General features: G+C 41.0%; 2 protein-coding genes across 5 annotated transcripts; both read right to left on the minus strand.

Moving 5' to 3' along the window:
* Positions 1–656: 656 nt before the first annotated feature.
* On the minus strand, positions 657–5,273 carry IAA9 (indole-3-acetic acid inducible 9). 4 transcript variants are annotated; one of them, XR_011081043.2, is made up of 8 exons: positions 5,176–5,273; positions 4,122–4,570; positions 3,875–4,032; positions 3,515–3,744; positions 3,249–3,390; positions 3,111–3,149; positions 1,575–1,636; positions 657–1,018 (listed from the first exon to the last, which is right to left on the minus strand). XR_011081043.2 is itself a non-coding variant. In XM_068612960.2 (7 exons), the coding sequence occupies exons 2-7, from the start codon at positions 4,542–4,544 to the stop codon at positions 981–983; spliced, it is 1,053 nt and encodes a 350-aa protein (XP_068469061.1). In that variant the 5' UTR covers positions 4,545–4,570; positions 5,176–5,273; the 3' UTR covers positions 657–980. The 4 variants fall into 4 exon arrangements, 2 of the variants coding, with proteins under 2 accessions (XP_068469061.1, XP_068469062.1); XR_011081044.2 differs by having other exon boundaries at positions 5,084–5,273; XM_068612960.2 differs by lacking the exon at positions 3,111–3,149.
* A 16,596-nt stretch (positions 5,274–21,869) lies between these two features.
* On the minus strand, positions 21,870–25,049 carry LOC137809324 (uncharacterized). Its single transcript, XM_068610453.2, has one exon. It carries the CDS (start codon positions 25,047–25,049, stop codon positions 21,870–21,872), a length of 3,180 nt encoding a protein of 1,059 aa, XP_068466554.2.
* Positions 25,050–27,456: the final 2,407 nt, after the last annotated feature.

The following is a 27,456-nucleotide window of genomic DNA, read 5'->3' on the forward strand; positions in this document are numbered from 1 at the left end:
GGTAACGTTAGATTGGAATTTAGACTGGAATACATTATGTTCATACAGGAACCTTGTTAACGCAGGCAAGAAAGATCACATAACTACGAGGAAGAATGAATAATACAAGAGAAGACAAATTAGAAGAAACTAGTAATTTGAATAAACTGAAAAGAAAATAATAGTTCGGCAAGAGGATAAAGTAAACAATTGAGAAGCATAATTATGTTCCTGGGGGCCATAGACAGAGATAAAGTAATTAAATGATCATGCTTCATGCAATTTTATCCCGGAGGTAAAACTCAAATTTGCGATCTTAAAATCTGTGGTCAACATGAATCTTAACATAACATCCGTTTTGCACGATAATCAACATTGTTAAAAATATACGCTTTTATTTATTTTTTCTCAATTTCGTAGATTTTATTTTCTGATTGGAGATTAAAATTCTGATTCGCCATTATTGAAAACATAATGGATTGCACTGACAATCAGAGTATTGAATTTTTTGGTCCGTGTGTAACATCATGAATAACAATAATATTACAAAAGCCAATAAGGTGTGTCACTGCTAACATCAGACCAGATTTTAATAGCTACCCATACCCATTTTCACATGGAAATAGTATACACGAATGAATGCTAGTGAAGAAAATGAAGGAAAAAAAATAGGCGAGTGAGACACAAATCACAAATATAGTGTTAGAACCGTATGATGGCTGTAACAGATATTCGATTCATCCAAACAAACAGATTCCTATATTGATTACAGACTCCACAAATACTAATCTTCGAAGTAGCTTCATATGATATTATAGTGGTAACAAATTAACACAAGACCAAGAAAAATTCTTACGGGACTCGAAAACATAAAAACAACAGCTGAAGGGCGTGAAAGGGCGTTAAACCACCAATCTCAGGGAATTTAGTCATCTTCCTTTTTTCCCCACTCCGGATCCAGCAATAAAGCTTTGATTAGACAAAAGGCAGTCCCAGATACCCTAAGTCCTGCTTTTGGACTTCTCCATGGCCCTGGGAGCTGAGGCAGAAAAACTCCACTTAAGCAAACCGAGGCATATTAATTTGGAGTTATAAGGTAAACAGTATTATTACTGTGATTAATATTTAAATTGACATTAGCTGACGAGATAGATCATGCTGTGGAACATCAAGGTTATGATAGTCTTAAACAAAAGGTTCTTTAAACAATCCCGTGACAACAGAAATGATCCAACTACTAAAATGTAATTGTTTTTGTAGTAAAGTTGCAGATAAAAATTCCTTTTAAAACTGCACCCAAATATCAAATATATATTGACTTGCAGCATTTACATTAACAGTTAATAGATCAAAGACCAAATTTTACAGTGACAACCACACGAAATTTTGGATATATAAATGATTCAAATATTCCAGGAAATAGCATATACTGAGGTTTGTCTAGATTCAAGTGACCTCATAAAGAACATATTAGGATCATAATCTGCAGCAGGTATAGTTCACAGGCATGATGTCTGTCTCAAATTAAGTAGGTCACAATTCCACACTGGGTATAGTGAGTGACGGTAAAATGAATCATTGATGAGAATACATACCTAAGCCAATGGCATCAGAACCCTTCATAATTTTCAGCCTTTTGCAAGTATCAATGAACATTCTGCAACAAATGTAGAAATGCAGTTGAGTGGAAAAGGGATGTAAACCAGTTGGGAAAAGCAAAAATCTTATTCCATTAGTCAGTTAATTTCTTGGTACAAACACTGACGAATTTGCACCAAGACCTGATGTCTACACAGACAAGAAAATTAACACACCAGCAGGTTATTTAGTGGAATTAACCGTAAAAATCATATTCAGCAGAAAAAACCCAAGCCATAATCAAATTCTTTAGATTGATACTATTGTACAAATCTATATCATACATGAAAAATGGGAAAATAATAGAAACGGTGCTAGAAAAGATAAAAATAAATCCCTGCAGACTAAACAAGAAGTATACATATGCTTCATCCCTTCCCAAAGGCCCCCGTACCCTGAATTAACCATTACAAACCCCTACTCTCCCGTCACACTCATTAGCCACTGCCACTTACGCATTCTGTTAAGAAGCAAGCAATCTCTTCATTATCCCCAATTCTATCCTTCCTTACCATGTGCTAAACTTCAGTTTCCAACCTCATATCATATCTATAGCAAACAACTCAGTAGCAGACTAGCAGTACGCTACATTCTATTAACTATATTTATATCTGTTAAACTAGCTGAAATTTGACTACAAATAGATAAATATGGTGCATGCTAAATGACTCACATCAGACTACACGTTCGTTTCTGCAAAGAAAAATGTTTCGAGAACATCCCAATGAGTCGATGCCCATGTACACGTAGAGAGAAGTAATAAGTTCAATCACACGACAAAAGCAAAATGGGGATGCCAATATAACTACATTCTTCTTCGGAAAAGGACTTTAGCCAGTTAAATGAGTGTTGCTGTATTCAAGCTATGCATCATTTTATATTTCAGCCCATATTTGTCAAAACAGCATATTTCGCATTTAAAATATGCTAATGCACAAACTAGTTGTTTACCATAAACTCTCAGTTGCCATGCCAATCAATTGCACATTAAAGGAATTTGGCTGTTATTTCATACAAATTACAACTATTTTGTATCCTTAATATTCTCTAATGGATACTCTGTCCTAAAATTAGAAGAATTCGTCTGAAGAAAAAATTTGGTAATTAATTCTTGCACCTAACCTTTTATTGTTGTGAATCAAATTAAGTTGGTTATCCTTCTAGATGATTGTAAAGTAAGCAAGATTCAGGAATTCCTAATAAAACGTGACTTCCGGTCTTTTCAAAATACTGGAAAAAATAATGTCAGCATAGATGTTGCATGATTTGAACAAGCATGCGATTGATCACTAGAGTCAGCGTTCAAGGCATAAACACAAGCAATTGATCATCTACACCAAAAATAGACCTGGATGTAGGACTCCTGATCTAATTTTTTTATCTCCTCAACCACTAGTAACCAAAATGATCTCCAATTAATTCGTTAATTTCCAAATTGTTTGACACTTGGCAATTGGCAAGAAATTACATATGTGCCAATTAATAACTCTTACCATTTACACCCTTTTTATGTTGTATAATTGCTAAATCACCTAACAATATAATCAAAGAAACAACTATAATTACTATAACTGGAAAATATATGAGAAAATAAAAATGACAAAGCTTGTGAAGCATTTAAATGTACTTACTCCCACGGTACATCCCCCACAAGCATCCAGTCTCCATCTTTATCTTCATAAGTGAGGACATACTCTGAACCGTGCAGAAGGTCCCTCAGCTTACTCTCACTCAACATTTCTCTTCCTGGAGCTCCATGGGAGCCACACTGACCTGATTGTAAACAAGTCCCAAAGACACATTCCAGAACAAAATTAAAATAACCATCAAATAATTTTTAAAACAAATCATCAGTTAAAACAATTTACCGCTATGTAAATAGACTGTAAAAGCTCACCTAAGGTAAAACAGCTGAACATCTTCTCAAGTGCAGAAGATAGCTCCTGATATGTTGTATAACTTCTTAGATCTACCTTCCTAAGATAGGGAGCACCATCCATGCTGACCTTCACAAAGAGTGCGCCAACACCTGGTTTTCCATCTACTTCATCATTGTTCTTGTTGGATGTGGTGGCCATGGAGTTTTTCCTAAATGATCTTATAGGAGGCCAACCGACAACCTGTGCCCTGTCACAACGGATTTTATGTAATTAGCATACCTAGAAACACAAGGAAAATCCCATTTAAGGAGTTCCTTTGTCCAACTTCAAAAATCTCGTGAAAATTGTGGTTCCTTGAGCTGATAGATTCCACTTACTTAGATGCCGGTGCACTGCCACTTATAGAAGCACCTGTATGGTTATGACCGGTTCCATTATTAGCTGAACAAGGCCGTTCTTGCAACTTGCTAGGCATTTCTTTCATTGCAGAAGGCTGAGCACCAGAAGGCCTAGGTGATAGCATTGCAGTCATTCCCTGCACGAAAGATAGTGACAGCTAATCTCAGACACAGCAAAAAATAAACATTTCTCACAATATTAAGAACGTCAAGCATCTCTTCTAACCTGAGAAAACGCATCCATGGTATCAGCAAAACCTCTCTTGTTGCCGGAAACAACAGTTTTCTGGGACGACAAGAAAATCCCGTCTTTGGTAGGACCCAAAGGGAACAGTGGCTTTTCGTCAATCTTTGCTGAGCTTAAAGAGAAAAGATCCGGATCCCTTTCAGGTGACTGTGATCCGGGAAGGCCCAGCCTCAACTCCGTAGCCTTCAAATTCATGTTCTCCTTTTTCTCATCACCCAAGCCTGGCACAGTAGAAGCACAGCTATCCACTGATGAGCAATCAGACAACCCTAAGTAATTCCTTTCTTTCAATCCAGCCCCATTCTGAGAGAAACAATCCAAGGACTGCGAAGAACCAGACGCTAAGGTAGACGACACCTTGCTCAGCCCGTCCTCCTCCGTTACCACCGCCGGCGGCGACATCACACTCCAAACACAATCAAAGCAAACTGCCACAAACAGAAACAGTAAAAGTCAAATCCATCGTTCACTTCAAATTACCAGCAGCACAAAAGGCCCCATGCTAATAACAAAACACCATTTAAAAGAAAAACACGCTTCAGCATGATGAAAAAGGGTTCAATCATAACGATCACGCCATTAACTAGCAACTCAAGCAACAACTAATCACAGTGAGAAATAACAAAAATAAAAATAAATAATTGGCATGCATGCGTTTTACTATTGCAGAGTTAAGCATAAAAAAAATAGTTAATCATAACAGAATCACAACATTAAGACACAAACAACCTTGGGAGTTAGTTATTGACTGAAGACTTATCAAAATAGCACACCCTACTCCTTTCCTATTTATTGTTCACACTTCTTCACAACCTCAACTTCTTAAGCAAATAAGTAAATATAAAGCTGCAGAAGCTAAATAGATCCGTGGTCGAGCAAATTCCTCTGCAGTTTTTTCCATAAAAATAAACGAAACAAAAAAAAAAAGGAGTACATTCTACCTGAAAGTGCTGATATAGAAAATCGTTGAAGAAATATTTGAAGAAAGAGGAACAGTTGGGAGTAGGAGGAGAGAATTTGAAGAAGTACGCACCTAAGGAAGCGAGTTTTGGTAGATCAGAGACAGAAGAAAAACCGATACTGATTTTGTGGAAATTTTTCGCAAGTAAATGCAAAAGCGAGAAAGTGAAGCAGAGAGAGAAAGTTTAAGGGCCTTCCATAAGCAGAAAGAAACAAAAGCTTTTGGGGAGATATGAGTGGAGAAGCACAATGAATGAAAGTCTTAAGACGGAAAAACCAAACAAAAGCGATTAAACGCAATTATAGTACTGAGGGGCAAAACGGAGAATAAATGGCGGAAGCTGTGTCGTTTTGTTAGTTGGATAACAATGATATGGAGTCCGGATTTTGCGTTGGACGGATGCGATGCATTCTGACGGAGAAATCAAAACCGTCCATTCCCTCACTATATGGAGACACGAAATTAAATATCTCGTCGCTGTTAACAGGTGCTACAACGTTCCGCTTCGGAATTCAGAAATGTCGCATTTACCCTTGTGTGCTTTCTGAACAAAAACGTATCAATAACTCGTTGACACATGGCACTACAGTTTTGTACTGTGATTAAACTGGGTGGAGATAAATAGTTATGAATGAACTTTTAATACCAAAGTCAACAAGGTTCTGATTGAACTCTCACAAATTTAAATTTAGCGTCAAAATGGATCTTTTTATTAAGTTTTTTATGCATTTTTTAACTTAAAACATTGTGTATTACAAATTGTTAAGAAATTACAGAAGAAGAGAAAAAATATAATTAACTCGTTTGATAACCATCAAATGATAGTGCTGTCTTTTTCGTTGAAAAAAACATGTGAGCGTGGAATGTTTAATTAGACGCAGTACACAAGATAAGAAGGGTGCGAAAAAATAAAACTATATATGAATGCAAGCATAAATTGTCAATAAAGTCGTATTAGTATTAATTGTCTCTAATAGATTTGGATAGGGTTGGCTTTTTAAAAAACATTTTATTGAAAAACACATTTATTTTTAATCGGAAATATAGTACTCAGTAGAAAAGTAAAAGAAGTACTAAATCAAATATGACATAAGTGGTGATGAATTATTTGCGCAAATAAGATTAGGTAGGGCAAAAGAAAAGAGAAAGAAGAATAACAAAGAAAGAGTTGAAATGCATGGTAAGTTTGCATGCGCAAATTCAAAAGTAAAGCTCATTTTTCACTATGACTGTATTTTTCTTTGACGTGCTTTATTTTGTTCTGCTGAAAATGTCAGGATCAAAGATACCATCTGAATGCGCTATGAAGGCTTTTTGTACACAATATTTTCCGAATGAATGCGGTGTTTAATTTTGAAGGTAAGGGTAGGGTGCATAAATACTCCCAGTTCATTTATAGAATATCACATTGTCTTGGATCTTAGTTTATGAAATTTAATAAACTAATTGTTATAGAAAGTTATGATTATTATTATTATATGGAGTACCATGGGAAAGGTATCCAAGGGCTATGGTGAAGGTTTTACAGACATAAATAATGACAAATAACTGCAGGAGAATCATAGCATAACCCTCTGATTCACACACAATTTCAGATCTCTGCTTATAGTACAAGTCAACTATTCCATAATCCTCTGTCTGGCATATTCAATTCAATGTCGGAGTTGCTTATTAGACCTAATAAATCATAATAACAGAGGGAAGTTTTTTATGAAAGTTTCGTTTGATCCAGACAGGACAAGGAAAAAAATGCAAAAGAGTATTTAAATAGGTATTTTGATTAGAATGGCGCACTTGATTGATTTTGGAGTGGTTTGGGACGTGGAAAAGCAGGGGGCGTGAATGGATTTGTGAAGTTAGGTAGTAGAGCATGGTTGAATATGGTGTTTTGATTTAACAATGGTGGTTTGTGGTGGGAGGAAAGAAGGAGTGAGAATGGGAAAAAGTTAAGGGGGAGACAGGAATGCGGCAATTGAAATGGTTTTGCCGGGTGTTGAGGAGGACAGATAACACCTTCCACTCTCATCACCCATCTTTTTTCATCATTACCAATTTCTCTTTCTCTCTTTCTCTCTCCCTATTCTCTACACTCTACCCATACCCACACTCCTTATTCCTAATGCTCATGTTTCTTTGTTCTTTTCTTTCATACCTCTCCTACCCTACCCTACCCCTGCCCTACCCTACTACCCTCCCTATCATCACCATACGTCACTCTACACTAATTTCAATTCCTAATTACCATCTCTCATCTCACCTTTTCCTTTTTTACTTCATCAAATTACTGCACTTTCTGTTTTCTTCCAAATTGGTTCCTATTTTCCAAATGAAGGTACATCGATTTAAAAGATTAAAAATAAGAAAGAGTTGAAATGAATTGGAGAAAGTTTGAATTGTGTAGATGTAAAAAAATGTCATTGAAATAAAGTGGAAAAACGTGAAGGTAAAGCAAATTGATTAGTGAGGGAGGAGAATGATTAGGCAGGGAAGAGGCAGGAGTTACTGTGATTGAATTAATGTGTTGGGTAGTGATTGATGAGAATGGGAAGGGAAGGGATAAGGATGTGGTGAGTGTGAGAATAGAACATTGATTTGTGGAATCTAAATAGAAATAATTGGATATGGTTAGACATAATGAGATTGGAAGGAAGGAAATAAAAAGGAAAAAAAGATTTGATTTGGTTAGGAGGCACAGGTTTTGCGGGGCTCTGCTACGACACAGGGACCCAATGCCGGAACCACTCCGCTTTTGCCGCTATCTCATCTCTTTTTTTTACTCACAATATTTAGTTCAGGGTGAGACGTTCGATGAAAGCTGAATAGTGGATTAATGGCGTTGGAGTTATAAACGGAGTTTGAGAGAGAGAGAGAGAGAGCGATTGAGTTGGCACGTGTGTGGCTCGTGACTGACAGAGAAAGCAACCACGCAGTAGGGTCAAACCACTTTTATATTTTGTGACCAATCAAACAGGTGGGGCCCATCCTAAATTCCTACTCTACACTCACGTGTGAACCCTTTAAACGGTGACCACGACTCTGCGTGCGTGCGTGCGTCCTGTGCTTGTGTTACTCTGCTTGAGAGACCACCCATGGTTTAGAGTTCATCACTCTCCACAAGATATAACCCACAGGAAACCATTAACCTTCTCATTTTCTCTCCCTCCAAATTACAAGTTAATTAGTCTTTACCTCTTATTAAGAACATAGAAATGGAATTTATTTTATTTTATATTTAAAACAATGTTGTAATGGGTAAAATAATATAATCAGTTTTCACTTAGATTCATCCCATAACTTTTGGAACAATGTGTGGGTTACAGGTTTCAAACTGTCTTTAAGCCCATACCCGTGGCCCAATATTGTTACTAGAAAAAGACCCAATTCCGTTACGTGATTCGGTCCGTTAGCGTCTAAGAAATAACTTGAGTTTCCAACAATATGTTTATTATGATTGATCATATTTTAACACCGTAGCCATTTTAGCATCCAAAACCAAGAAAAACACCACCGATGGATACATGCCTTTTAGCTGGATTAACAAATACACTGAATCAATTTTGATAACTAATTTAACTAATTAATTTTCATTTTATTTGTTTGAAGGTGAAGTGACTTTATGTCAGTGATTTCAAATGTCTCTCTCAAAATGTTGTATTTAGAGGACTTTTCTCCTTTTTAGTGTTTATTAGATAGCTTTAACTATTTGGAAACAGATTTCACAAGTAATAGGTGTAGCATACTAGGAAAATGAATTCTGGAATTTAAAGATTTAGTTATTTATTAATATCTTTGAAATTTCAGTAACTAAACATCATTTCCACTAATCTCACTAGACATTTCAAAGAGAGTCCACACATACTCTAAATGACGACTTATTACTAACACATTCATTACTCAATGGATGACTTGTTATTATTCGTCTTTTATACCTTAAACTTTTTTAACACTTAGCTTACTTTATAGAGGTGCCTCTTTCGTCATGTACTTGGTCAAAAAAGGACCAACGTTAAGTTCAAAATGATCAAGTTGAGGTTCATGATCTTCACCTACCAACTTGAAGAAAAGTATTAAGGAAATAATGATTATCAAATTATACGCAATTATTGTACGTAATTATAGAATCTCGTGATTAGTGAATCATTACATAATTAGTTTGAAAAAATAAAATTTTCATACATTATATATTTTTTATTCTATATATTGAATGATATAAATACACACAAAAAATATTTTTTTTTTATATATAATTGTTTTATATTACCCATTTTTCTTACTATCTTCTTATATACAATTTTCTTATACTTTTCTATTAATTGACTATTCTAGTTAACATGTTCATTTGTCTATCACTTCTCGTATTTTGTATTTTGTATCGTGCAACCCGTTTTTGCAAAAATTTATTCTCCATCTAGTCAATTTATACTCTTCGTAGTACGAGATCTAACACATTGAATTCTCTTAATACAACTTCACTTTTGTGTCTTATTGCATGTTGCTTTAAAACTTCTCTTTTTATTCTTACATGTTTTTTTTTACTTCATCAATCATATATATAATAGTGTAATTTATCTCAATCTTTATAAAATTTTAATATGAATTAAGTGAAAAAAATGTGACAGAAATGTCTATAACTATGTCTACAATTGTAAAAAAGAGGCGTGATTGATTCAAATACAATATGAAATTATAAATTTTAAAATATTTGTACAACAAATTTGAAAAATATAAAATTTTAAAAGGGGAAAATCAATAAAAAGTTGTATTTTTTTTAGAAAAGTTAGTAAATAATTAATTCGCTTTTAAAATTCTTAGTTATAACAAGGTTAATGTTTAACACATTTGAATCTTCAACATGATTATTTTCAGACTTATGAGAACGGAAGTTGCTTAGATTTGGACATGGCTAAGTTTTACGAATTAACAACTAACAAGTATTTGGGGTATTGCCAGAGTAGGTTAAAACAAAGAAAATAAAAACTTCAAAAAAAATTAGAGTAATGGATCAAAACTAGTTTACTTCTGATAAAGAATAATTTTGAACAACAAGAGGAGGAGCAAATAGTTTTAAAATATATATGATAAGTAGTTCAATCTATTAATATTGTTTTACTAGTAATTCGTAAATGCCACGTGTAATATTGATTACAAAAATAAGTATAGGGATATCGTGTGTGGAAGCGTGATAATTCCAACCAAAGATTTTATGAGAAATTAAAGTAACAAGTAAAGTGAGAATGATACCATAATTTTTAGGTGGAAAACCCCTTTAAATAGAGGTAAAAAGCCACCGGCGAGAGAGCCAAAACTTCCACTATAATGGTACTGGGAGTACAATGAATTCCTCTCAGGCTAATAGATAAATAGCCCAAAAACAAATTCTCTCTATATGGGTTAAACACTTACACCCAAGAGCAGAAATAGAGAATATATGAAAAGAGAGAGGAAGCAAGTGTATGTTGTTGTTTGTTGTGTGTTACATTGCTTGAAGGAAGTAACTATATACAGTGGTTCTAGGAGACAACAATAATAAATACAATTAATGGTAATTAACCTCCATTTGATTGCAATTGATTGTGACAATTAACCTCCCAATTATGACAAGAAAACGGTTAAAGGTGAGTCATAACCCACAAATCTCCACCTTGACTTGCCTTTGACTGGAACACTCTCTCGCCATGAAGCCTTGATTAAGTATGGATAATACCAGCTAAGTTCAGGCAATGATCGAAATTAGCCGATGGAAGTGGCTTGGTCAACATGTCTGCAGGATTTTCAGCCGTATGAATTTTTTCAACAATTATATCTCCTGTATCAACAATGTCTCGGATAAAATGGTGTTTAATTTTAATGTGTTTGGTCCTTGAGTGATACTTACTGTTCCTGGTTAAGTGAACAACACTCTGACTATCACAAAATATAACAAGAACATCTTGTTGAAGACCAAGTTCACTTACCAAGCCTCAAAGCCATATAGCCTCTTTCATAACTTCTGTAGCATCAATATATTCTGCTTCAGTGGTGGACAAAGCCGCAATGGCTTGAAGTGAAGAATACCAACTGATAGCAGACCCAGGGTAAAAATGTAGGCTGAATGTGACCTTCTCCGATCTAAATCACCACCATAGTCAGCATCAACATAGCCAACTGCTCCTTCGGGATCGACTCTATGTTGATCAAATACCAAACCAAGATCTGAAGAACCTTTCAGATAGCGAAGTATCCATTTAACGACTTCCCAGTGTGCCTTGCCTGGATTATGCATGAACCTGCTAACAATGCTAACAGCATAAGCTAAATCAGGTCTAGTACATACCATAGCATACATGAGACTTCCAATTGCATTTGAATATGGGACATGTGACATGCGTCTTTTGTCCTTGTCTGATTTTGGACACTGATATGATGACAACTTGAAGTGGGCGGCAATTGGAGTATTAACAGCTTTGCAATCTCGCATTCCAAATTAGTCAAGCATTTTAAGAACATACTTCTTTTGTGATAGAAGAAGTTTTCCAGCTTGACGATCTCTGTTGATCTCCATTCCTAAAATTTTCTTGGCAGGACCTAAGTCCTTCATATCAAATTCATTACTAAGTTGGGCCTTTAACTTGTTAACTAAAGATTTATCTCTTGCGGCAATCAACATGTCATCAACATATAACAACAAGTATATAAATGACCCATCAGATGTCTTTTGAAAATAGACACAATTATCATAGCTACTTCTGGAGTAGCCATGTCCAACCATGAAAGAATCAAACCTCTTATACCATTGTCTTGGTGATTGCTTCAAGCCGTAGAGAGATTTCTTCAAACGACATACATGGTCCTCCTTTCCAGGAACAACGAACCCCTCAGGCTGCTGGATGTAAATCTCTTCCTCAAGATTACCATGAAGAAAAGCAGTTTTCACATCTAACTGTTCCAGCTCCAAATCATACAAGGCAACTAAAGCAAGTAATATACGTATTGAAGTATGACGAACAACGGGAGAAAATACTTCATTAAAGTCAATACCTTTCTCTTGATCAAAACCTCTTACAACAAATCTTGCTTTATTCCTTGTACTCTCAACACCAGCGATCCCTTCTTTTCTCTTAAAGATCCACTTACAACTAATGACTCGTTTTCCTTCTGGTAACTTCACCAATTCCCATGTTTCGTTTTTGAGAAGACTCTCAACTTCTTCTTGCATAGCAGTAATCCACTTTGTTGAGTCATCACCAGAGATAGCTTTAGAGTAATTCTTGGGTTCACCTTCTTCACCCATCTCTTGTGCAATAGTTAAAGCATAAGCAATGTTGGCAGATTCTGCAATTAATCTTTGAGTCGGTTTTCTTGGTCTCTGTTGTGGAAGTTCTTGAGCCATAGACCACGACTGTGGTAACCCTCTTCGTTTAGGTGGACATTGCTCATTTGGACTCAAATGTTCATTTGTACCATCAATAACAGTGACTTGATCATCTTGAGTACTAGAGGAATTGGGAACGTTTTCCTCATGAGCGGGTGTTTTAATCTCAAACTCCACCTTCTCTCGAGCATCTTCCTGGTCACCTGTATCAATTGAGGAAATGACAATATCTTTTACAGAAGAGAGCATAGCATTTTCATTAAAGGTCACATTTTGACTGTGAATTACTTTGTGAGATTCTGGGTCATATAAACGATAGCCTTTAACCCCTAAGCCATAACCCAAGAAAATGCATTTCTTAGCACGAGGTTCTAATTTTCCCTCGTTTACATGAGAATAAGCAGGGCAACCAAATATTTTAAGATTAGAATAATCAACAGGGTTACCTGACTAAACTTCTTCTGGAATGTTGCAATCAATTGATCTGTTAGGAGAGCGGTTTATCAGATAACATGCTGTTGAAGCCGCTTCAGCCCAAAAAGATTTACTCAAACCAGAATGGGAGAACATGCAACGAATTCTCTCCAGGATAGTTCTATTCATCCTTTCTGCAACCCTATTCTGTTGTGGAGTACTTGGGATGGTGAAATGTCTGGAAATGCCTTCCTTCTTGCAAAATCATTGAATTCATTCGAACAGAACTCAAGGCATTGTCTGTCCTTAGCCTCTTTATCTTCTTGCCAGTCTGGTTCTCAATCAATAATTTCCACTCTTTAAAAGTGGAAAATGCTTCATTCTTATGTTTGAGAAAATACACCCACAGTTTTCGTGAGAAATCATCAATAATTGTCATCATATAACGACATTTACCTCTGGAGGGAACTTTTGACAGACCCCAAAGATCCGAATGAATATAATCCAAAGTACCTTTGGTTCTGTGTATGGCTTTAGAAAAACTAACCTTTTTCTGCTTACCAAAAATGCAATGTTCATATAAATCAACCTTTCCAGTACAGTTGTTACCAAGGTGACCCTTCTTCTTGAGGATTAGAATTCCCTTCTCACTCATGTGGCCTAATCTCATATGCCACAACTTGGTGTTATCTTTGTTGGGTGAGGCAACAGCTGCAGAACCTGTAACAGTTGAACCCTGCAGCACATACAAACTATCACATCGAATTGCCTTTAGTAACACAAGAGCTCTTTTAGACACTTTTAAAACTCCACCTTCAGCTGAGTATCTACACCCATGAGATTCAAGGGTGCCTAAGGAAATGAGATTTCGTTTCAACTCAGGGACATATCTGACACCTGTTAAAGTTCTAACAATTCCATCATGTGTCTTGATTTTGATTGTTCCTTCACCAACAACTTTGCATTGAGCATCATTTTCCATCAAAACAAGACCATTATAAACTGGTTCATATGTGGTAAACCAACCTCTATTGTGAGACATGTGAAAAATACAACCAGAATCAAGAATCCATTCATTTTTAAACCTTTGTTCAGTGTTGGAAGCTACAAAACAATCCCCATCAAATTCAGTTTCAACAATACTAGCTTCGGCAAATTTTTCTGGTTGTTTACCATTTCCCTTATCTTCTCTATCTTGCTTATTTTTCAATTTATAGCATTCAGAGATCTCGTGTCCCTTTTTCTTGCAATAACGACAATATTTGGAGTTCTTGCCTCTAGATTTTGACCTAGATTTATGTTTATTGTTCCTACCTTTCTCTTGGTTTCTCCCTCTAATTATTAATCCTTCACCAGAACTTTCAGAATGAATTTGAGTATCAAATTTTTCTTTGTCTAGTAAATTAGTCTTGACATCATCAAAGCTTAAGGTAAGATAATTACCGTATAACATAATTTCTTTGAATTGTCGATGCGAGGGTGGTAGAGAAACAATAAGTAGAACGACTTTATCCTCATCATCAATTTTAACATCCAAATGCCTGCTGTACTTTTCTCGTTGATGACCTCACGCAACACCTCACGGGACAAGCATAATTGGATTGCAGACAATGTCTTTTCATTCATCTCATCCCACTGCTCCTCCGTCATAGTGGTTGGTCTCATCATGTTACCTGTCAAAACTTTCTTTAAACCATTCTGGGTGAGAACAACTAACATCTGGACTCGCCAGATAGCAAAGCTGATTTTACCATCAAATTTCTCAATATCCAATTTTGACATTATTGAACAACAGATCCTGGTTGAATTATCGAAAAAGCTCTGATGCCAATTTGTAGGGATATCGTGTGCGGAAGCGTGATAATTTCAACCAAAGATGTTATGAGAAATTAAAGTAACAAGTAAAGTGAGAATGATACCAGAATTTTTAGGTGGAAAACCCCTTTAAATAGAGGTAAAAAAACCACCGGCGAGAGAGCCAAAACTTCCACTATAATGGTACTGGGAATACAATGAATTCCTCTCAGGCTAATAGATAAATAGCCCCAAAACAAATTCTCTTTATATGGGTTAAACACTTACACCCAAGAGAGGAAGCAAGTGTATGTTGTTGTTTGTTGTGCGTTACATTGCTTGAAGGAAACTATATACAGTGGTTCTAGGAGACAACAATAATAAATACAATTAATGATAATTAACCTCCATTTGATTGCAATTGATTGTGACAATTAACCTCCCATTGATTGCAATTGATTGTGACAATTAACCTCCCATTGATTGCAATTGATTGTGGCAATTAATCTCCCATTGATTGCAATTGATTGTGGCAATTAACCTCCCAATTATGACAAGAAAACGGTAAAAGGTGAGTCATAACCCACAATAAGCATGGATTAAAATAGTTGAGAAAAAAGAAAATATTCATTGAAGGAATAGTTTATTAAATAAAAAATATATTAATGATATTATATATTATTTTAAAATATTTGTAATAAATAGTTTAATTAGTTAATTAAAGAAAAAAAATATGTTTAATGACACTCATACTAACGACAATTCCTTATTTACACTTTTATTTCTCCATCTAATACTTTTTTTTGTTTTTATTTCCCTATCTAGTCTCTTTTTGTTTTTATTTTCCTATCTAGCACCATTTTAAAAATAAATAAATTAATTAATTTTTTTTTATAATTTTAATTTTGAATACATTAAAAAAATAAACATTTTTAATGTTTAAAATACTTATTAATGAATAAAGAAATTACTTTTTACAAAACAAAAATAAAAAAATAATAAACGAAAAATGTTTAGTTTATTTTTTTTAAGAATGGAGAAAATAAAAAATTAAATCCTAAAAAGTTGAATCTATAAACAAATTTATTTATTTATTATTATTGATGATGTAATCATGTTAATTTCAAGTAAAAAAATACAGGAAATAACTATAAAAAAACCAAAGTCAAATAGTATTAATTAGTAGTGGACGACACACATATCATATTGAAGTGTCCACCCTAAATACAAAATCCTAAAAAAAAAAACTAAAGCAAATGTTATATTTAATGTTTAAAAATGAGTAGACACTTTAATAATATCTGTGTGTCCACCACTACTAATTAATACTAATTGACTTTGATTTTTTTTATAATTATGTCCTATATTTTTTACTTGAAATTAACATGATTACATCATCAATAATAATAAAAATAAATACTAATTTATATTTATAGATTCAACTTTTATGTTGTTGTAGGGTTTAATTTTTTATTTTGTTCATTTAAAAAAATTAAACTAAACATTTTTAATTTATTACTTTTTTATTTTTATTTAAAAACTTATTTCTTTATTCATTAATAACTATTTTAAACATTAAAAATATGTTTTTAATGCATTCAAAATTAAAATTATTAATTTTTTTATTTTTTTATTTTTTTACTTTTGAAATGGTGCTAGATAGAGAAATAAAAATAAAAAGGTACTTGTTCTCGAACGAGGTTGGGGACTGGGAGAACTATTGTCTTCGAGTGTCACTCGGTCGATCGTGCTTCACTTCCTCCTTCAGTTCTTCCTGCTGGACGACTCCTCAGGCGGGTGGGGTACCTGCAGATGGCACTCCAACGCTCAAGTCAGTGGGGTATCGTATTCGGCTGGCTGGAATACTGTAGATAATGACGTACCTTATTCCTTGGAATGCGTGATATTTATATTACCTTGATGGGCCCTCGCTGTTGGGCCGGATTAGGGGGTTGTTTAGCGATTAGGGTTGGATTAGGCCGTTTCCTAACCATGGGTTAACCTTCGTTAATTGGGTCAACCTTTGACTTGAGCACTCGGTGTCGGTCGGCCACGTGTGACACATGGTCGACCTCGTACCTTAAAGTACGGTCTTGACATGTGGGTTGACCGGGTCCTTGGACCGGTCGGTCATCCCAGTACAGTTGCCTCCCAGGCTCGAGAGGTGGTACGGCCGAAGAGTCTGAAGAATGGGCCTCGGGCGGTTTGTGTAATGATGAATGAAGTGATGTTTGGGGGCGTCTGAGCGATTGACATGACGCGCATTAATGAGGGGTTTTTCTGGGCGCGAAGCGATGCGAACCGTTGGATCAAACGAATCCAACGGTTGGGGTTCTTGTGACGTTTGGAATTCCGAGGCCCTCCCGGGCTATAAATAGGGGCTGGGAGTAGTAGCGTTCCACGCGTTATATTTGCCTGAGCTCCGACACCTATTACCAATCCGACCGTCTTCTGTTGCTTCCCTCGTCCATCTTCAAGGTTAGTTATGTCTGTCCTTGCCGAGTCTCCCCCGGCTTGTTCGTCTTCGTCTTCTTCTTCTTCTTCTGGCCAGGCTTCCCCGGTCGGGGAAGTGGAGAGGGTCCCTTCTCCAGGCTTGGTGAGGGAGGACGCTGGTAATGCGTCCGACCGCTCGGCCCCTTTTGAGGGGCCACGCCCCCATGTAGGGCCGGCCTGGGTAGATCCCCGGGTATGTGAGGTGTCGTCCTCCTTTCTTACCGACGCCTCTGTTGGCGCGTTTTTGGATGAGGTTCCTGTTTTGAAGGCTTCGGCCGAGGAATCTTTGATGGCGTTCGGTCCTTGCTCTTTGGAGGATCGTGTGTATCGGGAGCGGTCATCTACCGAGCCTCCTTTTTTCTTCATGTATGCTTGTCTTTTTTCAGACTTGCATGCGTCTCTGCCCTTTGATGCCTTTACGGCCGGGGTTCTGAAGGAGCTGAACGTGGCTCCGACTCAGCTTCACCCCAACTCGTGGGCGTCGATGCAAGCGTTCCGCATTGTTTGTCGGACGTTTGGGTTGCGCCCTCTTCCTTCCTGCTTTCTTCATTTCTACTCGTCATACCCGGCCAAGCTTGCCAGTTGGCAATCGTTGGTCAGCCTGGCGGGTAGTGTTTTGTTCAAGCCCTTCACGGCCTCTTATAAGAACTTCAAGGAGAAGTTCTTTAAAGTGTACGTGGAGCCGGCCGGGACACGCTATTTTTTTGATGAGGTTGGCCGGTCCCGCTTCACCCTTTTTTGGTCGAGGAGTCCGACAAAGATAACGGATTGGCCGAGGCCGGCGCATCCGAGCGAGCATGAGCGGCTCGTTTTTTCTTTATTTGATAGTCTCCCCAGGAAGCTCCCCGCACGACCGCTCATGTCGTTGTACAATGCGACCGATCGCGCGGAGGCTTTCGAGGGTATGTTCTTTTTCATGCACTTGGTCTCTTTTTTTTTTACTATGTTCCGACTGACCGTTCGTCGTTTGTTTGTAGAAATCGCCAAGAGAGAAGCCCCCCAGGTCGTCGGGATGCTGCATTCGTTCAAGAATAAGCTGAACGAGAAAAGGGGGGCCACCAGTGCTAGGCCCCGGGCGGAGGAGGCTGGCCCCTCCAAGAAGTGTAACCGCGAGGGCGGCAACATTGCCCGAACGGTTAGGGCGGCGAGTCAGATGCCCACCCCCCCTCCTGCAAGGTCCGCTAGGCCGACTCCCCCACCGACTGATGATTTTAACCGCCCCATTCCGACGGGGGTGGCGGTCCCCTTGGCCACTGTGGGCGGCTCGATGCTCGCGCTCGGGGATGACCGGTCCTTTTCCAGGGCCGTGAGCTTTAAACTGCCCTCCAACATTGAGGGTGAGATCCGGTCGGTCCCCGACGACGACCTCCTGGACGGCGGCATCGAGATGATCTGCCGGGGTTTATTCTTGGCCCGCCGGGGTGCAGACGCTCGGAGGAGCCGGGTCGAGGACATCTCGCGCCTCGAACACGAACTCCAGGAGGCCGGCCATAATCTGAAGCAGGCCATGGAAGCCAACACAACTTACGAAAAGAAGTTGTGTGCTCAGGGGGCCGAGCTGGAGCTGCGCCAGCAGAGGGTGGCTGAGCTGGAGAGGGCCGACGCCGAGAAGGCTGCGGAGGTTATACTTCTTCGCAAGGCGTTGGAAGATGCCGACCGCCGGGCTCGCTTGAAGGAGGAGGAAGCTGTGGCCGAAAGCGAGGCCAGGAGTATGGCGGAGGCCGAAGTTCTGAAGACCATGGAGGACACCATGGTGCTCATCGGCCAGAGCTTCGACCTCGTCGTCCGACAGGCTGAGGTGCTGTATGGCGGTCCACCTCCATCTGGTCAATTTGACCAAGACATGGAGGTGGTGGATGGCCGTATGGTCCCTGCAGCGGCCGGTGCTCCTCAAGTTGAAGAAGTTGAAGCTGACCCCTCTAATGAGGTGTTGAATATCGTAGATTAGGCGGTCAGCTTTACTTTTAGACCCCTGGGGTCGGGGTGTGGCCCCCACCTTTCTTCAATTTTAATATAAGTTTTTTTTCTTTAATTGTTTCTTCATTTTCTGGACGACCGATCCTTTACTGGCCGAATGGTATTGAACCTTTAAACTTAACTCGTAACATTAACGAAGTAAAAAGAACGGATCAACCGGTCGGTATATGTAATCAATTGAGTAACCTGTGATAACTAAAATCAACCAAGTGATTGTAGCGGAGCTCGGTAAGTCGGTCGTCCTTTTAGCGAATTCGACTTAGGTGTTTATTTTAGGCGGACTTGTGCCGATCGTTGTGTATGTCTCGGGGGGTATGCCGATTAAGGCTATATCCTGGCCAAGTGAGTTCGGGAGGGTATGCCGGTTAGGGATACATCCTGGCCGAGTGAGTTCGGGTTCGGGAGGGTATGCCGGTTAGGGCTACGTCCTGGCCGAGTGAGTTCGGGTTCGGGAGGGTATGCCGGTTAAGGCTACGTCCTGGCCGAGTGGGTACAGGTTCGGGAGGGTATGCCGGTTAAGGCTACATCCTGGCCGAACCGTTATTGTCGTCCATTGTATACACTTGTATATGAAACGCCTCGTTAAAACCTCTCCGACCGATAGACAGGCCGGGCGAGGAAAGAGTGCGTATATTTTATTCATGTTTAGCTGAAATAAAATTTTAGGTGCGTGGCATTCCACGTCCTAGGTACAATTTTTCCCGATAGGTGCTCTAAATGGTAAGCTCCCCCTTCTCCCACTTCTCTGATTCGGAATGGTCCCTCCCAATTTGATGAGAACTTGCCGTCCGACTTCCTAGCGTTGCTGCGCATTCTCCAGACGAGGTCACCTTGCTGAAAGCTTCTGGGCTGGACCTTCGAGTTGTATCTCCTTGCCGCTCGGAGCTTGCACGCCGCTTCTCGTATCTTGCTCTTATCTCGAAGCTCGTTCAAGAGGTCGAGGCCGACCGCCAGACTTTCCTTGTTGAGGGATAAGTCGAAGAGTTGGCGTCAGATGGATGGCTCCCCGACTTCTACTGGTATCATGGCCTCGGTGCCGTACGTGAGGCTGTAAGGGGTTTCTTGTGTGGTGGATTGTGGGGTGCAGCGGTATGCCCATAAGACCTCGGGTAGTTCCTCCGTCCATCTTCCCTTGGTCGTGCCGAGCCTCTTTCTTAGCTCGTTCAACAGAACCTTGTTGGCCGCTTCAGCTTGTCCGTTCGTCTGTGGGTGCTCGACTGAGCTTGTGAGGGATTTGATGTCGAGGTCGTCGTAGAAAGTCATGAGGCCTTGATCAATGAACTGTCGGCCGTTATCGGATACTATTGAGTGTGGTATGCCAAATCGACATACTATGTTTTTCCACACGAAGTTTTGGACGTTTCGGGCGGTGATCGTGGCTAGCGGTTCGGCCTCTATCCACTTGGTGAAGTAATCCACCGCGACCAGCAGATGCTTTGTCTGGCCTTTGCCTGGTGAGAATGGGTCGATGATGTCCATTCCCCACATAGCGAACGGCCAGGGTGACGTTATGCTGTGCAGTTCCTCTGGTTTTCGGTGGTGGAGGGGGCCAAACTCTTGGCATTTTTGGCATTTCTTGACGTAGTCGGCACTGTCTCCGTGGACGGTCGGCCAATAATACCCTACGCGGATTATTTTGGCTGCCATCGTTCGGGCTCCGGAGTGGCTCCCGCATGCCCCTTCGTGGATCTCTTGCAGCACATATTGGGATTGCTCCTTGGTGAGGCACTTTAGGAGTGGCGTGGAGTACCCCTTTCGGTATAGATCCTGACCGATCATGGTGTACCGGGTGCACTGCCGTCTGATATTCTTCTCTTCCCCCGGCTGGCATGTCCCATGCTCCAAGTACTGAGTGATTGGGGTCATCCATGTGTGGGTCTCGGTGACTGTCATGCACTCGGCGTCGCCCACACTCGGCTGTGCTAGTCGCACTTGGACGACCGATCGATGGTGGCTTTGTTTTTCGTGGATGCCAGGCGAGAGAGTGCGTCGGCGCGCTCGTTTTCCTCTCGTGGTATGTGTTGGACCGCCACCGCGTCGAACTTGGCCATGACGTTACGGACGGTGTAGTAATATCGTTGGAGGAGGGGCTCCTTGACCTCGAATTCTCCTTTGATTTGGCCGACGACCAGCTGGGAGTCGCTTTTGCATGCGACCTCTCGCGCGCCCAGGTCGTTTGCCAAGTTGAGGCCGGCCAGTATGGCCTCGTATTCTGCCTGGTTGTTCGTTGCCTTGAAGGAGAACTGGAGGGCTTGCTCAATCAGTAAATCTCCAGGCCCTTCGAGGACGACCCCGGCCCCGCAGGCCGTTTTATTGGAAGAGCCGTCCACGTAGAGGACCCATTTGGTTGAGACTTCTGTGTTCTTGGGGAGCTCGGCTGCGAAATCCGCTAGGCATTGGGATTTGATGGCGCCCCTCGGTTCGTACTTAATGTCGAACTCTGAAAGCTCGACCGACCACCCTATCATTCGTCCTGCAAGATCGGGTTTAGATAAAATTTTATATATGGGATAGTTGGTCTTTACCCTGATTTCGTGGTTCTGGAAGTACGGGCGCATTCTCCTTGCTGTCAGCACTAGGGCCAGTGCCACTTTCTCTATCATTTGGTACCTGGTCTCGGCTGCATGGAGCGTCCGGCTGACAAAGTATACCGGGTGTTCTTCGCGGTCTACCTCCTGGACAAGGGCGGCACTGACCGCCTCCTCCGATACCGCTAGGTAGACTACTATGGGTAGGTCTAGGCGGGGCTTTTGGATGACGGTCGGCGAGGACAGGAATTCTTTGAGCTGGCCGAAGATTTGCTCGCACTCCTCGTTCCAGCTGAATTTCGAAGTTTTGCGGAGCATAGCGGCATCGGTCTAATCCGTTCGGCGAGGCGGGGTACGAATCTGGACAGTGCTGTGAGTCGGCCAAGCAGCTGTTGAATTTCCTTCAGGTTTTTTGGGCTCCTCATCTCCGTTATGGCTTTGCACTTGTCGGGGTTTGCTTCGATTCCTCTGTGGGTCAGCATGAAGCAGAGGAACTTGCCGCCTTCGACGCCGAATGCGCACTTCTCGGGGTTAAGGCGCATGTTGACCTTTCTTAAAGCGTCGAAGACTTCTTGTAGATCTGTGATGTGTTGGCCGCACGAGTCAGACTTCACCACGATGTCGTCCACGTAGACTTCTACGCTTCGGCCAATCATCCCCTTGAAAATTTTGTCCATGAGCCTCTGGTAGGTAGCTCCGGCGTTTTTTAGGCCGAACGGCATCACCTTGTAGAAGTAGTTTGCACCGTCCGTCGTGAAGGCCGTTTTACCTCTATCGCTATGGTGCATGCTGATCTGGTTGTAGCCGGAGTAGGCGTCCAGGAAGCTCAATATCTTGAGGCCGGCCGCTCCGTCTACGAGCCGGTCGATGTTGGGAAGGGGATATGAGTCCTTGGGGCATGCCTTGTTGAGGTCCTTGTAGTCTACGCACATTCGCCATTTGCCGCTCGGCTTTTTAACCATCACGACGTTGGCTAGCCAAGTGGAGTATCGTGCCTCGGCTATGAAGCCGGCTTTCAAGAGCTTCTCAGCCTCACTTCTGGCGGCCAACCGCTTGTCTTCTCCATGGTTCCTCTTCTTTTGTGCGACCGGTCGGGCTTCTTTATATATAGAGAGGCGATGGGTGATGATGTTCGGGTGGACGCCAGGTACATCGGTCGTCGTCCACGCGAAAAGGTCTACGTTTCTCTTGAGGGTTTGGTGAACGAAGTCTGCATCGGCGGCGGCCATTGCCGTGCCAATGCTTATATACCGATCCTTCCCATCGAGTTTGGCTTGTCGTAGCTCGTCCTTGGCCTCAAGTCTCGGCTCAATCTCCCTGGGATCCAGGTCTGCCATGGTGATGCCTTTTTTGGGTTGGGGTGAGTGTCGGCGGGGGCTCCTACCACGGCCGGCTATCTTTCGCCTGGGCGAGCGGCTGCCGCTGGACCCCTGTTGTGTGGGCTCGACCCGCAGGCTTTCGGCGTAACATTCTCGGGCGACCTTTTGATCTACATGTATGGTCAGGATGTCGCCCGTGAGGGAAGGGAACTTCATTGCCAGATGGGGTGTGGAGACGATCGCTCCAAGTTTGTTGAGGGACGACCTGCCGAGGAGGATGTTGTAAGACGTGTTGGCGTTTATGACCAGGTATCTGATTTTGAGGGTTTTGCTGGCCCCTTCCATGCCGAACGTCGTGTACAACTCTATGTACCCCCTTGTCCCCACGCGCTCCCCTGAGAAGCCGACCACATGGTCGTTGTAGGGCATCATTTCCTCCTCCGGTATTCTCATGGCTTTGAAGGTCTTCCAGTATAGTATGTCGACCGAGCTCCCCTGGTCCACGAGGGTCTTTTTGATCGTGAAATTATCGATGTCGACCGATATCACCATGGGGTCGTCCTGGGTTGGGTCTATCCCCTTGAAATCTTCATCTGTGAACGTGATTGGTGGCATCCTTGGTCGGACGGAGACAAGATTTACTTGGTGGACGGCGCGGAGGTGCTTCTTGCGCGCGCTGTTGGTACTACCTCCGCCGCCGAACCCTCCGGCTATGGTATTAATCACTTCTCGGCCGCTGCGGGTGTCAGTTTGTGGGGGGTCGTCTCTTCGTCCCCGTTGGTCACCCCACCTCTCGCCATCTCGTGGGCCTGGGGGGGTTCGGTCTCGTCTCCTGACCGTTTGCTCCTTGCATGGGGAGCGGCGCGTTTCTCGGGTTCCGCGCACGAAGCGCCTGATGTGCCCGGCTTGGATAAGTTCCTCAATTTTGTCCTTCAGGGCTTGGCACTCCTCGGTTGAATGGCCGGTATTCTTATGGTACCGGCATCGTTTGTTGCGGTCGGCATTTTCTGGGCTTAAGGCCCTTCGGGGCGGTGGTATTAATTCGGCGCTCAGGGCCTCTTGTAAAATTTTGCTCCTCTCCGCGTTCAAAGGTGTGTAGCGGGAGAAACGGGGTCCGCGATTGTCCCTTTTCTGGTCCCGACCGGTTCGGGACCTTCCTGGCCGCTCTCTATCTTCTTTCTTTTCCCCGCTTGCCTCGGCTAGGGCGTTGTTTCTGAATTCACGAAGTTCCTCCAGCTGCATGAACTTGGCCGCTCGGCGTCTAAGGTCATCTAGATTGATAGCAGGCTGCATGCACAGGCTGTCAGCGAACGGGCCGGGTCTGAGGGCGGTCAGCATGTGGTGCATCGCCACCTCAGGGCTGAGATTGCGAATGCTCATAGCGGTCTTGCTGAACCGGTCGATGAACGTTCGGAGGGACTCTCCCCTCTCTTGACGAATGCCGACCAGGGCTATGGATGTTAGATGGTGGGGGCGGCTGGTTGCGAACTGGATGTCAAACTTAGCTACCAGTGTCTCGAAGCAATCTATTGAATGTGCTGGGAGTTTGGTGAACCAGCTCAGAGCGCTGCCCTTCAGTGAGGTTGGAAAGACTCGGCAGAATACTGCGTCGTCCGTGGTGTATAGGCTCATATGGGTCGTGTACGCGTCCACATGTTCATCTGGATCGGTCGTCCCATCGTAACGGTCCCTGTTAAAGCCTTTCCATTTGTCTGGCAAGGGGGTTTCCATGACACGGTCAGTGAAGGGATGGCGTCGGTCCGGGCCCGCTGGGGCGGTGGTGTTGATGGTCTTGCTGGGGTGGGATTCTCCATCCATCTCCAGGGTGAAATCATTCTTGGTGTCTTTCTCGGCCTGGACGCCGGCCCCGGTAGCGTGGGACCTGCCGGCCTGATTAGTCACAGCGAGGGATGGCACCCCTTCGACCAATCTTTTCATCCGCTTGTTTTCTTCTTGGAGGTTTTTGATCTCCTCTTCATTCTTCTTAGCCGTCTCCTCATGTGCCTTCTTCATCTCTGCTAGCTCCTTCTGAAGGGCCATCATCATTGCTGTTTGGTCTGCTTCGGTCATGCTGCGGGTTGATACCATCTACTGCTGTGGTTGTTGCTGGCTCTCCTCGGTCCCACGGTGGGCGCCAATTGTTCTCGAACGAGGTTGGGGACTGGGAGAACTATTGTCTTCGAGTGTCACTCGGTCGATCGTGCTTCACTTCCTCCTTCAGTTCTTCCTGCTGGACGACTCCTCAGGCGGGTGGGGTACCTGCAGATGGCACTCCAACGCTCAAGTCAGTGGGGTATCGTATTCGGCTGGCTGGAATACTGTAGATAATGACGTACCTTATTCCTTGGAATGCGTGATATTTATATTACCTTGATGGGCCCTCGCTGTTGGGCCGGATTAGGGGGTTGTTTAGCGATTAGGGTTGGATTAGGCCGTTTCCTAACCATGGGTTAACCTTCGTTAATTGGGTCAACCTTTGACTTGAGCAGTACTAGATAGGAAAATAAAAACAAAAGGGTATTAGATGAAAAAATAAAAATAAAGGGTACTAGATGAAAAAATAAAAATAAAAGAGTACTAGATAAAAAATAAAAACAAAAGAATATTAAATGAGAAAATAAAAGTGTAAATAGTGCTATATTAGGAATTGAGTTCATACTAACCAGTACAACTCACCTATAAATCAAATTCTTCATGAATTCCATCAAAACACCTCAGAAAAAAAGTTTGTGATTATGAATATAATACGTTTACAGTCCTATTATATTATAACTGAAGAGAGTGAAATTAAATAATTTTAAAATTATATTATAACATATCACAATTTTAAACTGGTATTTTTCACTGTGTTATAGTAGAAATAACATTTTTCTTATCGTTATGAAAGTAACATTATTCCTTATAAAGTACGGTAATGAATAGCATATAATAGGTGGTGTGTTAAGTGGAAAAAGCATGATATACTATTTGGATTGCATAATGGATTTGGCACTGAAGTGAAATTGGTCCAAAGAGTGGAAGACGCATAGTAAGGGGGCATTTGCTTGTACATTGCAAGACATAAATAAATATCTTATAGATGCTCATCTAATCTCATATCCAAATATAAGTCCATGAATCCAAAAAGTGGTACATAACAGTGTCCTTAATGGTCCCAAATCCAATTATGAATAAGGAACAAAGAAAGAGAATTTATGGCGAATCAGTTTGAGAGGATAAGAAACACCCTTCTTCTGGCCTTACATAGGAACCCACTCTTTGCTTACTAACCACACTTTATGGTTGTTTCTTTTCCTTGCTTTCAAAACCAGCTATTGTCCACTTCCTCCAGCTACTCTCACTTCTGGATAAGACTATTTCACACTAAGAACCAAACAAAAAGTTACAGAGAGATTATACTCACCAAATTAATAACTCGCCTTCTTATTAACAGCTGTCCTCTCCCACGGACTTGAATGTTTGTGCCATGACAACTTGTGTATTTCTAATATGTTTTTTTTTTTTTTATTAAGTTTTCGTGTTAGGCATCACTATGTAACTTGACATCTCAGCTAAGCTGACACCTCAAGTAACAACAATCATCTGCCATCACATGAAAAAAAAAATATTATTAAAAAAAGAAAAAAAAATATGAGGGGACTAGACCAAAACCCATATGTTAATACAAACGATACATAGATAGATTATACCTATTCATAAAGAATTCTAAGAACAGACTAGCTGGGAGTCTATTATACCAATGAAAAGATTCTCTATGAATAAATCCTAAATTAGCCAACTTATCAGCACACGCATTCCCTTCACGAAAAATATGAGTTACCCTAAACCTGATTGTCCCACAAAAATTAAGACAAGTATTCCATCGATTCTGAAGCATCCACGGAACATTAGTCCTATCAGTAAACGCAGCACAAACCAAGGCAGAATCACATTCAAGCCAGACATTAGTAAGTCTCATTTTTTGAGCTTCCTCCATAGCATGTATAACTCCATAAAACTCAGCAACCAAAGCAGTTTGAACTTCAAGAAACGCTGAAAAAGCACCAATAAATTCTCCCATACTCCCACGAAAAATACCTCCACAAGTAGCAAGACCAGGATACCCCCTAGCAGTATTAATTTTGACCCAGCCTGGTGAAGGAAATTCTCATCTAATAGGAAGAGGACGAAGAACTTTACCACTACGAGTCTTAATACCGAAAAACTTTTTAATGTATTATGTTAAGAATTAACAAAATTACTTTTTAATTTGAGCCATTTAGGTTAGTAACATAAATTTTGATTTAGAAATACAAAATTTGATTAAATAATCATTGGACCATGTTAACCCTTTTATAATCATAAGGTTCAATAGAAAAGTATAAATAAGAGAAGATCTCATGGTAAAAAATAATGATAGTTTAAATTTTAGACTGAACCAATTAGATATATCTCATATAACTTGAGTCTCGGAGTATCTTTAGAGATACCTCACCTA

Source organism: Phaseolus vulgaris, chromosome 2 (genome assembly GCF_051622355.1).
Source record: "Phaseolus vulgaris cultivar YP4 chromosome 2, ASM5162235v1, whole genome shotgun sequence".
NCBI classification, from domain to species: domain Eukaryota; kingdom Viridiplantae; phylum Streptophyta; class Magnoliopsida; order Fabales; family Fabaceae; genus Phaseolus; species Phaseolus vulgaris.

Coding starts and splice junctions, on each gene's coding strand:
- IAA9 (XM_068612960.2), bottom strand. CDS start 4,544: ATGTCGCCGCCGGCGGTGGTAACGGAGGAGGACGGGCTGAGCAAGGTG. Junction 3,745..3,874: donor GGCAGTGCACCGGCATCTAA/GTAAGTGGAATC, acceptor CCGTTGTGACAG/GGCACAGGTTGTCGGTTGGC. Junction 1,637..3,248: donor GTGGGGGATGTACCGTGGGA/GTAAGTACATTT, acceptor CATTTGTTGCAG/AATGTTCATTGATACTTGCA.
- LOC137809324 (XM_068610453.2), bottom strand. CDS start 25,049: ATGACCGAAGCAGACCAAACAGCAATGATGATGGCCCTTCAGAAGGAG.